This window comes from Aspergillus ibericus (assembly GCF_003184845.1).
Source record: "Aspergillus ibericus CBS 121593 unplaced genomic scaffold BO80scaffold_5, whole genome shotgun sequence".
NCBI classification, from domain to species: domain Eukaryota; kingdom Fungi; phylum Ascomycota; class Eurotiomycetes; order Eurotiales; family Aspergillaceae; genus Aspergillus; species Aspergillus ibericus.
Genome location: NW_020292103.1, coordinates 859,367 through 874,832, shown reverse-complemented (window position 1 = coordinate 874,832; position 15,466 = coordinate 859,367). Strand labels below are relative to the sequence as shown.

The following is a 15,466-nucleotide window of genomic DNA, read 5'->3' as shown; positions in this document are numbered from 1 at the left end:
GTGGGGTCGAATTAATTCTGCGTGGCTGCTGCTCGATTGCGCCATCGCCCCCTTACCTGATGCGGAGAGGCCGAGGCGTCACTGGTCCATTCACGACTGTATAACTACAGCCTGGCTCGCCCTCCAGTTCCATCATGGTTCGTTTCCCCCATGCCGCTTGTCACCCCATCCGCCCCTGATCGCTAAACCCAGGCACCTCACCATGGGCCTGTCCTCGATCCTTCGCCGGAAGCGGGATGCACCGCCGTCCGAGGATGGCGACGTGTCGCCCGGGGCCACCTCAACCGGCTACCAGGAGGACAAGACGCCGCCCTCCGTATCCAAGGCCGCATCCGTGACGGAGCAGTCTGCGGACGATCTGGAGAGGAGCCAAAAGACCGACAAACCGGATGTCATCGAAACGGCGGCGGAAGAAGATCCCGAGATCGCCGCGCTACCCATCGAGGTGCGCCAGTTGGTCAGTCTGACCGACGACCCCGAAATGCTGACCATCACCTTTCGGTATTACGTCCTCTGTATCCTCTCCGTCGTGCCCGGTGCCTTCTTGTCCATGATGAGCCACTTCCGTACCACGGAGGCCCCCTACTCCGTCTTCTTCGTGCAGATCGCGTGCCACTACGCCGGTCACTTCCTGGCGCGAGCCCTTCCGGCCTGGGTGATTCGAGTCCCTTTCACGAGCTGGTCCTTTAGCCTGAACCCGGGACCGTGGAGCATTAAAGAGCACGTTCTAGTCACCCTGACGGCGGCGTCCGGAGCGACCTACAACCTGGGCTATACCCCGATCGCAATGGCGGAACTCTATTATGGCGAGAGGGTCAACCCCGCCGTGGCCATCTTCTTCATGTTTGCAATCGTCTGGATTGGATACGCGTTCGCAGCCCTGGCTCGCCAACTCCTCCTGTACGACCCCAACTTCATTTGGCCCCAGGCTCTCATGCAGACGACCTTGTTCGAGACGTTCCGGAAACAGGACCGATCGGCCCCTCTCGCCCGCCGGCAGATGAAGCTTTTCTTTTTGTGCTTTCTCGGCATGACCCTCTGGCAGTTCTTGCCCGAATATGTCTTCCCGTTCACCTCCTCTCTGGCGTTCCTGTGCTGGGTCGCGCCCCGTAACCCGGTGGCCAATTTCATCGGGTCTGGGCTGGGTGGAATGGGGTTGTTGAACCTGTCGCTCGACTGGTCAAACATCAATTGGAACGGCTCCTCCATCCTCCTGACCCCATGGTGGACCCAGGTGGTCTTGTTCTTGGCCTTTGCGTTCAACTGTTGGGTCCTCCTTCCGGCTGCGAAGTGGGGAAACCTGGGGTCGTATAAGCACGGTCTGATGTCGAATTCCCTGCTCACGGTGAACGGAACGAAGTACCCAACCCTCGATGTCGTCACCTCCGACTATCAGCTGAATGAAACCGCCTACGCGGAGTACGGACCCATGTACATGGGTCTGCAGAATCTCTGGGCGACCTTCTTCGACTACGCCAAAGTGACGGCCGCAATTACGTGGATCTTGACCTTTGGCTTTGTGCAGATTCGAACCAATTTGATGAAGGTTATCCGGTCTCGGGGCAAGAACTCGCAGGCCAGTGGGCAAGGCATCAACCACCAGTACCACGATCGTCTGAACGTTCTCCAGCGGAGTTACAAGGAAATCCCGCTCTGGTGGTACGTGGCGCTTTTCATGGCTGGGTTCCTGGTCCTCATCATCACGATTGCCTGTGGCTACCTGTGGATCCCGATTTGGACGTTGTTTGTCGCGCTGGCGAGCGCCGCCGTCTTGGTGGTCCCGTTTGGCTTTCTGTACGCGATTTCGAACTACCAGCTGGCGGTGGGATCCTTCAACGAGCTGGTGTATGGCTACATGGTGGAAACCCCCGCCGGCAAAAGCCACCGGCATCCCTGTGGCCCCTCTACCTACGGGTCGATCGCCGGTGATGCCTGGTATCGCGCCCAGTACATGCTGCAGGACCAGAAGATCGGTCACTACATGCATATTCCGCCCCGCACCGTCTTTTTCTCCCAGGTGTTTGGCACCATCCTCGGTATCCCGGTGAACTACGCCGTGATCCGGTGGGTGTTGAATACGAAGGGCGACTACCTGTCCGGGAAGAAGACGGATCCGCTCAACCAGTGGTCTGGGCAGTCGTTGAAGTCGTCCAACACCCTTGGTGTCCAGTACGCGGTCCTCGGACCGAGCCGGCTGTTCCAGGAGGCAGAAATGCGGCCTCTCCCGTATGCATTCCTGGTGGGGGCGGTCCTCCCTCCAATCTTGTACATTGCGCACCGCACTCTGCCGCGCTGGCTGCGCATCGACCTGTGGAATGTCAGCATCTTCTTCTCGGGCCTGTCGGTCTTCTACGGTAATATCAGCACGGGCTACACGTCAGCGTTCATCGGCGGGTATGTGGTCATGTACTGGGCCTACCGGCACCGATTCGAGGTGTGGAAGCGGTACAGCTACATGGTGGCCGCGGCGTTCGATGCGGGCTTCAACTTGAACATGCTGTTGATCTTCCTGTTCTTTGGGTCGGGGAAGCAAATCTCGATGCCGAATTGGTGGGGTAATAACGCGGATTCGGTGGAACGGTGCTTTGCCTTGGACTGATCGATGCCAGGCGGCGCGATCATAGGCGGATCGCTGCGTTCAGGCCGTCCCTTGACCAGGCGGCTGCTTTTTCTGTATTCTTAATTGCGTGGACCCGGGTCGAGGATGATGCTGTACCGTGTCCTCGACTTCATGATAGACGAATAGTAGTAATGATATCCCTTCTCTCACTTGGTTGTGCCGAAAGACAAACTACACACCGGGCCTTCTGCCGATCTCGCTCGACATGCCCTCCTCGGGAGGTGCCGCGAGAGTGTGGTCAATGATGCCGTGGCTGAAACTCTGCCGGGCTCCGCCACCCCGCGACTCGACCAGCGGCCGGCGTTGCCTCTACTTAAAAGGAGACCGGGGTGGGTTCTCGGCCTCCTGTCGACTTTCCACGAGATCCACCTGACACAGAGGAATAAGCATGCCCGTGTCTTGGGGACTTTGGCGTCCGTTCCTCGCCCCTCAGCATGGAGGGGGCTCGAGTTGTTCCGGTTGGGAACGCGGCGGCGGAATACGACCTGGCGCATCCATGGTTGCGCAGCACCAACCAGGTGCTGGCGGCGGTGGGCATGGCGGTATGCACCGGTCTCCTCATCATGCGCATCTACACGAAAATCCATATCATGCGGAAGTTCTGGTGGGATGATGGTATGTTTGTTTTGTTCGAGCCCGGGCGTGATGCCGGCGTGCGTTGGGGACTCACCCAGTTGGCAGTTTGTTTGATCCTCGCATGGGTAGGGTTGGCCTCGATGCCCTCGTTTGGTCACCACGTGCACTCACATCTTCAAACTCCAATCAGGCCTTCTCGGTGGGGACGCAGGCTATCATTCTCTGTATGTCCGGAGTCTCCCCCATCCGGTGGAAGCCGAGCTGACCGAGCCTGCAGATGGGTATAACTATGCCGGCTATGGCGTCCACATGTGGAATCTGACGGTCCCTGTCCTCGAGCTCTATGCCAAGGTAGATCGACATTGTTTCTTGTTGCTGAATCTGAGTCCCTGAGAGTAGCCACCTCCCTCTAGACCATCCTCGCCGGCACCATCATCTACCTCCCCGCCTTGGCCACGGCCAAGTTTGCCCTCCTCATGCTCTACTACCGACTGATGAGCATGCTACGCGTCTGGAGACGCATCATCTACGTTGTCGCCTTTATCATTGCAGGATACTCCCTCGCCATCACCCTGTCTTTGATCTTCGCCTGCAACCCCATTGCCAAGAACTGGGATGTGACCATCACCCATGGCCACTGCATCGACCGGACGGGATTCTATCTCGCCACCGCCATCACCAACACCGTCAGCGATATCATCTTGGTCCTAATTCCCATTCCCGTGGTCTTCCGGCTCCGACTGCCCCTGGTCCAGAAGCTTGGGATCAGCTGCATGTTTGGGATCGGCTGTCTGTAGGTATTCCCTGGATCTCACCCCATGACGCGGCCACCCAGGAGCTGCACGAGTCCGTTTTAGAGACAGGTACTGGACTTACCTCGTTGCAGAACCATTATCACCAGTATCCTCCGATTGGTGACCCTGATGCCTCTGGTCACATCCAAAGACCAATCCTACAAGATCGCGGTGGCCATTATCTTCGTGTGAGCCTGCCACTCCCCCGGATGCACCGGATGATCTCACGCTGACGAGGAATAGCATCGTGGAGGCCAACTTCATCATCATCTGCGGCTGTCTCCCGTATTTCAAGCAGTTCCTCCGGTTCCATGCGCCGCGATGGATCGGCGACTCCCGCGCCAGCGCCAGCAGTCAGACCCGGCAGCCGGAGTCTTTGCACTCTACGCCGTCCAGCAAGCGACGAAAGCCTGGGCTGAGCGTGCTGCAGGACGATATTGAACGCGCCCTCAGCCAACCGGAAGAGGCCCATTGTGCCTGTGTGCTGGGAGGACGACATGCCAGTGGCGATGCATTGCACGAGTTGATCCGGGGGTGAGGTAGTATGATTCCTTGCTTTGTTGGACGTCAAGTCACTTGCGGATGACATTGTGAGGAGCGGTAATTACAGTGCCAGGATCCCCAGGTTTCCCCTGCGGTTGTTTGAGACCGAAAGAATGTATCGTCTTATGAATACACGTGTCCCCTCCCCATCACTAACCATCACATCACTCCCAGAGACTTGATTCAGCAATCATGCGAGCATCCCTCTTATCTCCAGAATGCATACCATCCATCAAGTACAAACCGGACTGGCCGTGGGCTTGGACACGGCGTTGGTCGGATTGGTCTGGGAACAACCATCCGCCAAACCCAGCAAGTAATCATCCTCGGCGGCCTTGTACGCCGCGCCGCAGTTGGGATCGCTGGATATCATCAGCCCCCGGACTCAATCATACCACAGCGAACATTGGTTCCACTCACCTGGCACCCCCACTGGCATCATTGAAATAGGAGCACATGTCATGCGAGAAACAATCCTGGGTGTAGACGTTCCCCAGCGCGACCCCAGTACATCCGGTCCCGCAGCGGCCGTTGCACGAGTAACTGTTCCCGATGAGTGATTAGCAGGGGTCGGTTCTTCGGATTGCGCATGAAGGAATGGGGGGGGGGGCCACATACTCGCCCTCCCCGTCGCTGTTCTCGCCGTAGTTGCTGCCGACCACGCCGACGTACGAGCAGGTCTGGCCGGCGCTGTTGGTCCAGCTGGCGGTGGCGGTGGCGCCGACTTTGAGGCAGGTCACGCTGCGCTTGTTGAGGGTCTGAGAGGGGTGTGCGGTGATGGTGGTGGCCAGGAGGAGGGAGGCGAGCAGAGTGGACAGGAGCGCCATGTTGTGGTTGACTGGCCTTGATCTGGATGGATGGGATGGGTGGTGCATGCTGGATGGTGGTGAAGCGCTGGGAGGATGCGGGATATAAAGTGGTGCGGACCATGCCATGTACCAAGTTACTCCAGTGCTCTGGAGCGGGTGACTCGGTACCCAGTACTACTTCCTACTTACTATCGACATACTAGTATACCACTCTCCGCCATCCCGGGAGATCCCAAACCACCAATGGCAGGCCCCGGAAACAAGCAGTAGATTAACCCCGTCCGGCGAAAGATCCGAGTCGAGCAGGGCTCCGCACCGCTGTCATCTGCAGCATCTGCAAGGGCTCGGAACTCTGCTCGGCGATTCCCCAGTGAAGGGAGCTGATAGGGGCCCAGGACCTCCAGTTGATCCACTGGCGGATGGCATCAGGCCTTCTAAAATGACGACTTCTGCAGGACTGGCATGCGTGGTGGGGAGGATAGGAACACGCAATACATAGTAGGGTTCCGGCAACAAGAGCCGATGCTAGTACCGTAGCTATATGAAGCCGTTTTGTTTGAGTCAGGATTACTCTGTAAAGGGGCGGAGATGTGCAGGTCTGACCCGGTAGATAGATGCACGACAGATGGATGCCTGATGCTTCCCAGGCAGGGGCATTCGACACCTGAACCGTCAGGAACGAACCCTTCTAGTCTAAACCCGATGGGGACGCCTGGCTGGCTCCCATCATCCCGAAGCTCCCTTTGACCGTTCGCATCCCCCTGACCATCAACGGAGATGAGCTTGGGACAACCAGAAAGGGGCTCTCTGCTCCATATGCTTGGTTGAAAGATAATTCATCACTGCAGAAGAATCATCCGTCACATTTAGGATGAAACCACCCGTCGAGCGCGTGTCGTCGCGTCTCAGAGGCGGGTTCTGGCCTGCTCAGCCTCTCGCATTGGCTTGAAGGCTTGCACCAGCTCTCTCTGACCTGAGGCAATGCCCCCCATGGATGGCATCTACACCGGCCTCGTGGGGTTCCTTTTGTTGGCTCGAAGGAGCCCCCGTTGGAGGCCTTCTTTCGCACCGACGTCACCATCATGTGACTCTATCGGCTTACCTAATGGCTATCCCCCGCCGCCAAACCGTCCCTCCAGATCTCACCAGAGAGAGCAGTTATTCCCCTCAATTACTGCATAGCGATTGTTGAATCCTTTCTCTATCATAGATTTTGCTAGTTGGCCCTGTCTGTCATTTATACCGCACTAGTGAGTCTTCATCTACCCCCCCCCACCCTCCGGTGATTCCCATGCTCAGTCGCTCTGATCCTGACTCGCCTGCCTTCCCTCAGGACCGTACAATATGGCTCCCCCTCAGATCTGCGTGATCGGCTCCCTGAACATCGACTTTGTTACCTACACCCCGCGTTGCCCTGATGCCGGCGAGACGTTAACAGCCTCCTCCCTCGCTATCAGTGCCGGAGGCAAGGGTGCCAACCAGGCCGTCGCATGCGGTCGCGCCTCCTTTGCTTCTAAAGACACCCAGAATGTATCCGTCTCCATGATCGGAGCGGTTGGTGCGGATGACCCCTACTATGCAGCTCTTCTGCGGCCAACACTGGAGGGCTCCGGTGTCAGCACAACGGGTATCAAGCAGATGAAAGACAACCAGACGGGCTCGGCCACCATCATCGTGGATGAAGGCGCAGGAGGGGAAAATCGCATCCTGTTCGTCCCCGGTGCCAACTATACAGGCATGGACAATGCCGAGGCTGTTCTCGCCACTACCCGGGATATTCATCTCGAGCAGGGCGTGGTCGTGATGCAGGGCGAGATCCCGAGGGCAACCACACTGGGGCTGATGCAGCACTTCAATGACCCGGCCTGCCGCTCTCACCTCATCTTTAACCCCGCCCCGGTCTTTACGGAAGGTATCCCACTTTCGGCACTGGCAGGTACCAGTGTGCTGGCCATGAACGAAACCGAGGCCGTGCTCATGACGAAGACGGTCCAGGAGTTCCTGACCCTTCCACAACAGACCCAGGACCTGAAACCCGAGGAACTTGCCCCGCTCTTCCACAAACACGCCCAGGTGCAGATTGTACTGATCACGCTTGGCGCCAAGGGTGCCTATTACTCCACCATCACCGGCAAACAGGGCTTCGTCCCTAGCGCAGCGGTCGAGAAGGTGGTGGACACTACCGCCGCTGGAGACACCTTTGTCGGTTACTTTGCCGCTGCTTTGGCCGAATTCGTCGCCACGGGTGCTCCGCTGGCCGGCTTCGATGCTCAGATCGATACTGCCGTTCAGAAGGCTAATGTGGCCGCTGCAGGGTGTGTGCAGAGAAAGGGTGCGATGCAGAGCATTCCATTCGCCTATGAGATTTGAGTGACGGCTGCTCGTATGATTATATCGTTACAAATGATGAACAGCGGCCGGTCATCCTCCTGCCAGAGATGGTAGAGTCCGCTTCGGAGCTTCTCAGCGAAGCCAGACGGCAATGCAATTGATTCGCACCAAAGTCCGGCAGAAATCAATGTAGCGCTCTGCGGCATAACTTGAAATCCGGAGGCGTCAATGTTCAGCCTGACCAGGACCTAATACTCGTATATATGCAGTCGACCTCGGTAGCAGCAGTAGTACTTACGCTACTATATGAAGCTACAAGCATATCACACTTGGTGCCAAGCCATGGCAAAGTCATGGTGATGTACAAATGGTAATATGACATTATTTACGTATGTGATTAATGTAATGGAGAGCATCTTGCGCGATGTGCAATTCCACCCCTCTTGTTTCCTACTCTTCAGCAGTTTTCACATCCTCAGTCGTGTGAATGGGAGCTACACTGTTGGTGTCCTCATAGTTCGCTTCATCCGTCATGAACTCATCGTTGTTCAGGTGATTGAAACGGAACCAGAATAGAATGGTCTGGAGGCCAAGGGCAACGGCGGGAGCACCCCAGATCCAGATCAGATCCGGGTCCTCCGTGACCGGCAGGAGGATCTCTCCCAGCGCACTGGAGAGCGCAGTCATAAAGAGGAAGATGGCCATGACCAGACCTCTCATACTGGCCGGGGACCGGGCATAGGCAAGTTCGTACGCCGTAACGTTACAGAAGATTTCCGAGAGCGCACCCAAGATGGTGTTGGGCAGCTGCCACCAGATGCTGATGGGGCTGACCTCGGCACAGGAGGAGGCATAGTACCCACACGGCGAGGTGTTGTATACGCGCCACTGGATGAGGGCACCACACATACCGGACAGCGCGGCCAGGGTGAAGCCGAACGTGATGCGAGTGATGCGCTTGAACGGAATGTTGTACCGGTTGAGCAAGGGATAGATGAAATAATCCACGATCGGCACCGCGACAATGATGGTCAGGGCGTTGAAGTTGCTGAGCAGATCGTTGGGGGCGCCATTGGTCGTCATCGACGCACCCTGGTTCGTCGACACGGACCCGATACCGCCGTCGTTGAGGTTGTAAATGGGGAAGTAGAAGAAGATTTCCGTTGCAACTGTTGCCCGAGTCAGCAGAGGTTCTATCATGTGCCCTGGGACGTGACTAACCGAGAGTTCGGCGCACGTCGTCCACCAGCTTGTCGGTCCAATCGACGTGAATTCCCTTGGCCGCCAACACACTCGGTTTAGCCGCGTCGAAAAAGTTCTTGCGCCAGACCTGCCACTTGTTTTCCCGCAGAGCGGTCACGGTGATCTTGATCGCCTTGGCCAGGTCGGAATTGCCACTCGGGGGCTTCTTGTACGTCTTCTTATAGACGGCTGCCAGCACCACGGGCAAGATGAAATAAATAATTCCGGCCAACAAGAACGCCAACCAGTAACCGACATACTTTTCGGCATATGTGGTGGCCAGCATGTAGAAGGCGCCGACGTTGATGATCCCGTAGAAGATGAGCATGGTCCGCGTGGCGGTCAATTCCGGGTCCACGATCACCTTCTCCCCGGTCTTCAGCACCTTGGTGTATGGCTTCTGATGGCGGTGTTGATCCAGGACCGTGGGTGCAATGTTGGGCTTGAAGACACCGGCACCAAAGGCCAACATCAGCAGACCGATGATGAACGGTGGCGCCGCATGCGCTGTCCCAGCCTGCAGCACGGAGGGAATGGCGCCAATGATCTGAATGATGTGGGCAATACCACAGATGGCGACTCCCACACAAATGGCTTTGTACCGTCCGATGTGGACATCGGCCCACCTGAAGCGGTCAGCAAGATACAACTATCAGCCGGGCATCATCCGTCTTACCATCCTCCGAAAATGGGAATGACATAGGCAAGGAACTGGAACAACAGGACCAATCCATCACTGGCTTGGAGGCCCATGCCCAGGGCACCGGCAGTCTCCTGCGACCCGCGCGGAGGCGCACCCGCACCATTACCTCCTATGACCGAGGGGTTAGCACGGCAACAAACAGCGATGGACTGGTCTGGGGGTACCTTTGGGCAGTGCAAATTCAATAAAGTTGGAGAAGACCGTCTGAGCACCGTAGTAGGATGCTCGTTCGGCGAATTCGACCAGACACAGAGAGTATGAGACGATGGGGAGATTGGCCGGGACCTTGCGAAGGGTGGCGACTTCGTCCTGGGTGGGCGGCGGATACTCTTCGTTCTCCAGCGCTCGGGCGTCGACTTCGTAGGCGTTCTTCTCGGGATCGGACTTGCTATGGACCTGGACCACCTCCTCGGTCACATGGCCGGGGATGATGGCATCGTCGATGCGAGTTTCGTCGGCTGAACAATGGGTCAGCCCTTGGCTGGGAGAATGCAAGGTAGGGGGGGGAGGAGGTGGGAAACCTACACATCTTGTCTTTGAGGCGTAGTGCGCCAAGCGGAATTGCTGAGGACGGACGATCACGGTCACTGTCGATCTCAGTATCGCAGCGGCACGCCATTCTTTTATAAACCGTTACGCCGGCTGCACGCAGGTTCGGCGGACCTCCGACGGGGTCCAGGCATTGGCCAACGGTGCCCCAGAGAGGGCATTGCAAGGGCGAACCCCTCGCCGGACATATCGTGCAATGCAACCCTGGTCGTTGCTATCGTTTGGCCAGTGACCAGCTGAAGGTTGCCATGCACTAGCCGGGTTAGCAGCATGTTTAGCAACTGGCCCGTCCCACTCGCGGCTGCTGATTCGAACCCGGGCCCGATGATAACGATTTCGCAGCCCTTGCGCCATCGCGGCCCACCAACCACAGCGCGTCCGGAAGATGAAAGACGCATGCAAGTGTATGGGGTCATATGGGGTCAAGATAGTCCGCAATGATGCCATTCGCTTGGCTCCTCGCAGCTCCGATCAAACTCAAAGGCACGAGTTCCCCACCCTCGACCGGACCGCATCCCTGCTCATGCATCGGGTGACCTTATCACTCCCGGTCGGTGGCCATGGCCAGGATATCAATCTTTGTACTCCGTATCCCCTGACGGCTCCTGGGAGATTATCTTCCACCTTGCATGAGTGCTCTTGGCGGAGTAGCAGCTGAAAGTTGGGATCATACGGCAACACGGCACTGGATTGCAGCAAATGGACTGTCAGATTTTCCACACCACTGCCTGCCCATCTCGGTGTTAAGATGGCCTCTCCCATCTGAGTGCGAGCGGTGGCGAATAATGCCAAGGCAACGCTGGTGAAGGAGGGCAATCCTCCGTCTTCCTCCTGGCCAGGCCTGCTCTAGCCTAAGAATTTTGGAGCCTGAGGGAACGATCAACCAACGTCTATCACCAATCGCGATAACGGCGGAGCGGAGAGTAATTTCCTAGCCAAAGCTAATAACGCGTTAGCCTTTGGTCAGCCATTCTAGCTATGAGTGGTGGGCCTGACCCGCCGTGCATCGCTGAGGCCGCTGCCAAGGGCTGGCTAGAAGCTTAGCGTGACCGGCATCCTTTGACTGGCCTTATCTCGGGGCCGACCGATAGCCAAGTCTGGCTGCTTTCATACTGGCGCTCTGACAGGCGTTCGTGGTGCAGGGGAGCCACCCAACACGGCAAAGGTTTTGTCCCGGCCCTCTCATTGCCCTGTTCGTCAACAGGCTTTCCTCCAAGGAGGCAGCACCTCCGATGGAAGTTTCTGCGCGGGTGCCGTTGTGGCCCTATCGGATATAGCCTTATCAGACACACGCTGGATCTTGATCCCTGGTTCATGGCAAACTGCGGGCCTTCCAGAACTGATCTGTGGAGTACCTCGCTACAAGTGGGCTTCTTATGTCTCCCCATTGTCGAGGGTGGGACGCAACCGGAGGAATAACAAGCACGCAATTTTATTCCTGCTCAACCAGCACACTTCCTGGGCCGTGCATTATGTCTTCTCGGTGCACCATGACGTGCTGGAATCTAAGACAATCACGCACCACGCACAAACAACCCAGTGGGTCTTTATTATGCCACGATTTCGCCAAGACCGTCCAATTTCCATGTACATAATTTCTCAAAAGGAGCTAATGCCCGGAAGGCCGTCGGCAGTGACACGAGGTCGAACAGTCCCCTGCATGGTGCATGCCACCTGCTTTCTTTGAAGTCTTCATCCCAGTTCGGTCTGCGGCTTTCGGCATGGCTGTTTGGACCACTGGTATACCCTACGAGCCCTAGCTCGCAGTTCGGCCCGCGGAAGGGAGGTGAATCTAAACAACCTCTCTCTGGCGAGCTTTATCGACCGAACAATATTCAGCGAACGCCTACTGTTGCGCGTATCACTCCTACGGAGACCCGATCGAGGAAGAAACTAGGGATCACAAGTTCCAATTTTCATTTGCAAGTCGCGTCATTCTACTCTAGGCGAGCTTCTGGGCGATGAGTTTCTTCAGGTCGGCTGGTGTCAGTTCTTTGATGCCAAGCAGCTCATTATCCGTCACATCATAGGCCGCACCATAAGTGTCCCCAGCGAGCGCGGTGCCTTTCATCAATTTCATGACGGCCAATAGACTGAAGTCACCCGCACGAAGATCTTCCACACCCTCCTGCAGAAGCACGCTGGTTTGCACGTGGCTAGTCCTCCAATCGATGTCGGGCCTCCGCTCCTTCGCGTATTCCAGCGCCTGGTTTTGAGTCAAGATGGCCTGGGATGTATGTAGGACTTTGTTCTTCGTGGCGTCAAAGTTCTGTAGGATGGCAGCGACCGCTCTTCCCACCATAGACAAGGAAGTCGCACTGAGCCGATTATCGCCCTCGTCGAGCAGGGTCGCGGTGTGGTTCTGAAAGTCCAGGAAAATCGGAGCGTCCCACAAGGCATCCAGGAAGGCGCCACATGCCAGCACAGACCAGGACAACTCTCCGGTCGCTGCCTTCTCCTGCAGATACTTCCGAATCCGGGACACGGGGCTGTAGATGGGAAGATGTTCGAGCGTGGGGTTGGTGGTAACGGCGCCGAACTCCGAAGGGATAAACCGCTTGACTCCTGCGGCAGTGGCGGCGTCGATGAGAAGGGTTTGATTCTCGATGGCTGCATTACCCACCGTGGATACGACAGCATCAATGCCTTGCAGGGCGGCGGTCAACGACTCGAATCGAAGTCGACGGGAAACCGAGCCCGATTTATATTCTGATTCCGCCAGAGCTCCTCCAAAGTCTTCTGATCACATTCCCAACGGCCACCATCCCTCCGCGCGAGATTTACTCGACATACACCCAATCCATCCATCCGTGGTTCCCAATTCTCTCCCACACATTACAGGATGGGCCCCCGGCATCGTGGCATGAGGCACCCCTGGATGAGACGCTCCTCGGCCTCTGCATGAGTTTGCTTTGTACGTCCCCGTCTCCCTCGTCAGACGGGACGCCACTCAAGTGCCAGTCCGCGTACCTCCAGACTAAGGGCTGGATGGCTGTGATCGAAGGGCTCGGGATCATCTCGCTCCCGATCGTCCAAGCGAGGACGTTGATCACCTTATTCGAAGTGGCACATGGCTTCTACCCGGCAGCTTACCTCTCGATTGGGACGACTGTCCGAGCCGCCGAGGCGCTGACACCGGCCCCGAGCTTAGGTGCTTCGCCCTCGACTGCCGATGAGGCCGAGCGAAACGAGGTCGTGCTGCTCTGGGGTGCCATCCGTGTTCTGGACAGGTGCACCTCCCCATGCAGCCACAATGGCCCGCTCGACCGACCCAGTTTAGATACATCACCGTCCGTTCGGGCCCTCGTCCCTCGCTTACTCGCTCGCTCCCTCAGGTCGTCCATGATTCGAACCCAACGGTCAGGGTCCCCAGCCTCGAGGAGAACCGAAGCAGCCCTCTCTCGCAATTCTCCCGTATGGTCGACGCGTCCGCACTCCTGGATAGCATCCACAACGTACTCCACAACCCCACTTCCGAACAGGCGTTCAACGTGGAAGAAATGCAGCTTTTTGTGGAGACATTACATAGTCTCCGCACGCTCCTTGTCGAAGAGATTGACGAGGCGGACGCGATCTACTCCGGTGCGCTGGATCTTTGTCACACGTGAGTAGTACATCTTCCCATCTCTGGTTCGACACTGATGTGACCCAGTGGCCTCCTTCTCGTCTACGAGAACGGCACCACCGGTCTGATCACGGACGGACAAATTTTAACCTGCCACGTCCATGCCACGTTGTCTCTGTCCTCGCTTCTCACGACTATCACGGACACCGTCTCCCCTTTGGTCACGGGGATTGAACCCGTCGACCTCGACCGCCTGCCGCCGTTCATTATGTATCTTGTGTACAAAGCTGCGAGGATTGTGACCGAGCGGTTCCGGCTGGAGAGTGACTCGCGGGAGGCGGTGCGCAAATTGCGCATTCTTCGGGGATTCCTGGAACTGGGGAGCGCCAGGTGGTTATGTTGTCGTACGTGGTCCCAGATCTGACCCGGATGGTGTTGGCTAATGGCGTGACTAGGACGTTATCTGGACCTTCTCAACGAGGATACTACCCCGCGTATCTTGAAAGCTGTAGCAGCGGACCAGTAAGCCGCTTTACTCTCTATCTTGCTCGAGCGATCGAAACCGTTGAAGGGCCAAAGGTTCGGGGCGGGTCGACGCTAGGAGGTATCTACTTGGAGGCTCGCTTCTGTACGCTGTCGCGGCAATAAACCGGATGTGACGGATGCTCGCCATGCGAGGGTCGACGAAGTGTATTGTGCCGAGTATCCAGTGTAGACCCGCGCGGACTAATCAAATGCGGGAACGGTGCGGAGTTGGCCGCTGTCAGGGGCTGTCTCGACTTGACACTCGGAGAGGCGGTGGTACTTCCAGGGGAAATGGCAGTTGAACAGCTCGCAATTCTATTCAATCACGTACTATGTACAAACCCAGTGGGTCTTTTTTTTATGTCACGATTTCGCCCGACGTCAAATCCATATGTACCTGCCTCGGCAGTGCCCGAGGTCGAGCCGTATCTCATACATGCTCAGCTACCTCAGCTGTCCAGCCCCGGGCAGTTCTCGCTGGTGATGTCGGTGATGTCGGTGTAGGGCGACGGATCCGTCCAGATCAGATCGAACCTATGTGTCCATTAGCGTCAAGAGTTCTGCCTTCCGCCATCGCATCTCTTGATGTAATCCAACGGACCATTCGAGGGAAAGGGGTCAGGGCATACCGGTCCGACGGGTAGGTGGGCGCATTATCGTCTCCCAGCTTCTCGACGATGCTGGTCAACTCGCCGTGCTCCCAGCAGATCAAGATGTTACCGCTGCCGGTGTAGTTCTTGACCAATTTCTTGACACACTTGGCATCGGTCTTGGTGCAGGACGTGTCGACGGTCAGTCCCAGCTCCTCGGCGAGGGGGAGGACGGTCTCATAGGGGCGGTCCCGCTTGCCATCTAATGTGGTCAATATCTGACAGTTGCTTGGCAGGGTGACTGCGGACGTACCGGACTTGGGCTGTTCGGCAATAATATATCCGATGTCATAGTCGGAATCCGGGCCGAAGACCTGCGTCAGGCACTCGGCGCGCTCAAAGCCGACCGAGCTGAGGCCGGTGCTGCCGTTGCTGGGCTTTTCGCCGTGACGGATCAAATACACCGTCGGGTCGGCAAGCGCGAGCGCCGCAGTGGCCAAAAGGCCCAACGAAAGGGACAGCTTGGAGTACATTGAGATGGAAGGATCGGATGGGCGTGGTCAGGGGTAGCGTCTGAGGACCCGGCGAGGCCGTCCTTATATAGTCGCCCCCCCCCCCC

General features: G+C 57.2%; 8 protein-coding genes across 8 annotated transcripts; 4 read left to right on the top strand and 4 right to left on the bottom strand.

Moving 5' to 3' along the window:
• The first annotated feature begins 142 nt into the window (after positions 1-142).
• BO80DRAFT_209760 (OPT family oligopeptide transporter) lies at positions 143-2,827 on the top strand. Its single transcript, XM_025714299.1, has one exon. It carries the CDS (start codon positions 203-205, stop codon positions 2,597-2,599), a length of 2,397 nt encoding a protein of 798 aa, XP_025579161.1. The 5' UTR covers positions 143-202; the 3' UTR covers positions 2,600-2,827.
• BO80DRAFT_209742 (uncharacterized protein) lies at positions 2,828-4,627 on the top strand. Its single transcript, XM_025714297.1, has 7 exons — positions 2,828-3,235; positions 3,302-3,321; positions 3,387-3,420; positions 3,474-3,547; positions 3,610-3,989; positions 4,083-4,178; positions 4,234-4,627. The coding sequence occupies exons 1-7, from the start codon at positions 3,055-3,057 to the stop codon at positions 4,526-4,528; spliced, it is 1,080 nt and encodes a 359-aa protein (XP_025579160.1). The 5' UTR covers positions 2,828-3,054; the 3' UTR covers positions 4,529-4,627.
• Positions 4,628-4,765: 138 nt separating this feature from the next.
• BO80DRAFT_452329 (uncharacterized protein) lies at positions 4,766-5,360 on the bottom strand (the record flags this gene model as incomplete). The annotated part of the gene is made up of 3 exons (XM_025721946.1): positions 4,766-4,895; positions 4,954-5,076; positions 5,152-5,360. 3 exons carry the CDS (start codon positions 5,358-5,360, stop codon positions 4,766-4,768), a joined length of 462 nt encoding a protein of 153 aa, XP_025579159.1.
• A 1,196-nt stretch (positions 5,361-6,556) lies between these two features.
• Positions 6,557-7,918, top strand: BO80DRAFT_209747 (ribokinase). Its single transcript, XM_025714298.1, has one exon. It carries the CDS (start codon positions 6,687-6,689, stop codon positions 7,710-7,712), a length of 1,026 nt encoding a protein of 341 aa, XP_025579158.1. The 5' UTR covers positions 6,557-6,686; the 3' UTR covers positions 7,713-7,918.
• A 205-nt stretch (positions 7,919-8,123) lies between these two features.
• BO80DRAFT_499576 (putative MFS peptide transporter) lies at positions 8,124-10,185 on the bottom strand (the record flags this gene model as incomplete). The annotated part of the gene is made up of 5 exons (XM_025724196.1): positions 10,144-10,185; positions 9,783-10,076; positions 9,592-9,727; positions 8,895-9,541; positions 8,124-8,842 (listed from the first exon to the last, which is right to left on the bottom strand). The coding sequence occupies exons 1-5, from the start codon at positions 10,145-10,147 to the stop codon at positions 8,124-8,126; spliced, it is 1,800 nt and encodes a 599-aa protein (XP_025579157.1). The 5' UTR covers positions 10,148-10,185.
• Positions 10,186-12,109: 1,924 nt separating this feature from the next.
• BO80DRAFT_490986 (uncharacterized protein) lies at positions 12,110-12,975 on the bottom strand (the record flags this gene model as incomplete). The annotated part of the gene is made up of 2 exons (XM_025723670.1): positions 12,110-12,835; positions 12,961-12,975. 2 exons carry the CDS (start codon positions 12,973-12,975, stop codon positions 12,110-12,112), a joined length of 741 nt encoding a protein of 246 aa, XP_025579156.1.
• A 93-nt stretch (positions 12,976-13,068) lies between these two features.
• On the top strand, positions 13,069-14,258 carry BO80DRAFT_441677 (fungal specific transcription factor domain-containing protein; the record flags this gene model as incomplete). Its single annotated transcript, XM_025721208.1, has 4 exons — positions 13,069-13,397; positions 13,448-13,771; positions 13,820-14,136; positions 14,188-14,258. 4 exons carry the CDS (start codon positions 13,069-13,071, stop codon positions 14,256-14,258), a joined length of 1,041 nt encoding a protein of 346 aa, XP_025579155.1.
• Positions 14,259-14,551: 293 nt separating this feature from the next.
• Positions 14,552-15,437, bottom strand: BO80DRAFT_422065 (putative phosphoglycerate mutase family protein). Its single transcript, XM_025718736.1, has 3 exons — positions 15,161-15,437; positions 14,887-15,109; positions 14,552-14,791 (listed from the first exon to the last, which is right to left on the bottom strand). The coding sequence occupies exons 1-3, from the start codon at positions 15,378-15,380 to the stop codon at positions 14,707-14,709; spliced, it is 528 nt and encodes a 175-aa protein (XP_025579154.1). The 5' UTR covers positions 15,381-15,437; the 3' UTR covers positions 14,552-14,706.
• Between the last annotated feature and the right edge of the window lie 29 nt (positions 15,438-15,466).

Bases quoted from the DNA above. Each gene is read 5' to 3' on its own strand.
- BO80DRAFT_209760 (XM_025714299.1), top strand. From the start codon at position 203: ATGGGCCTGTCCTCGATCCTTCGCCGGAAGCGGGATGCACCGCCGTCC.
- BO80DRAFT_422065 (XM_025718736.1), bottom strand. From the start codon at position 15,380: ATGTACTCCAAGCTGTCCCTTTCGTTGGGCCTTTTGGCCACTGCGGCG. The intron at 15,110-15,160 runs GTACGTCCGCAG...TGACCACATTAG, and splicing joins TGCCGAACAGCCCAAGTCCG to ATGGCAAGCGGGACCGCCCC. The intron at 14,792-14,886 runs GTATGCCCTGAC...ATGGACACATAG, and splicing joins CCCACCTACCCGTCGGACCG to GTTCGATCTGATCTGGACGG.
- BO80DRAFT_209747 (XM_025714298.1), top strand. From the start codon at position 6,687: ATGGCTCCCCCTCAGATCTGCGTGATCGGCTCCCTGAACATCGACTTT.
- BO80DRAFT_209742 (XM_025714297.1), top strand. From the start codon at position 3,055: ATGGAGGGGGCTCGAGTTGTTCCGGTTGGGAACGCGGCGGCGGAATAC. The intron at 3,421-3,473 runs GTATGTCCGGAG...CCGAGCCTGCAG, and splicing joins GACGCAGGCTATCATTCTCT to ATGGGTATAACTATGCCGGC. The intron at 4,179-4,233 runs GTGAGCCTGCCA...GACGAGGAATAG, and splicing joins GCGGTGGCCATTATCTTCGT to CATCGTGGAGGCCAACTTCA.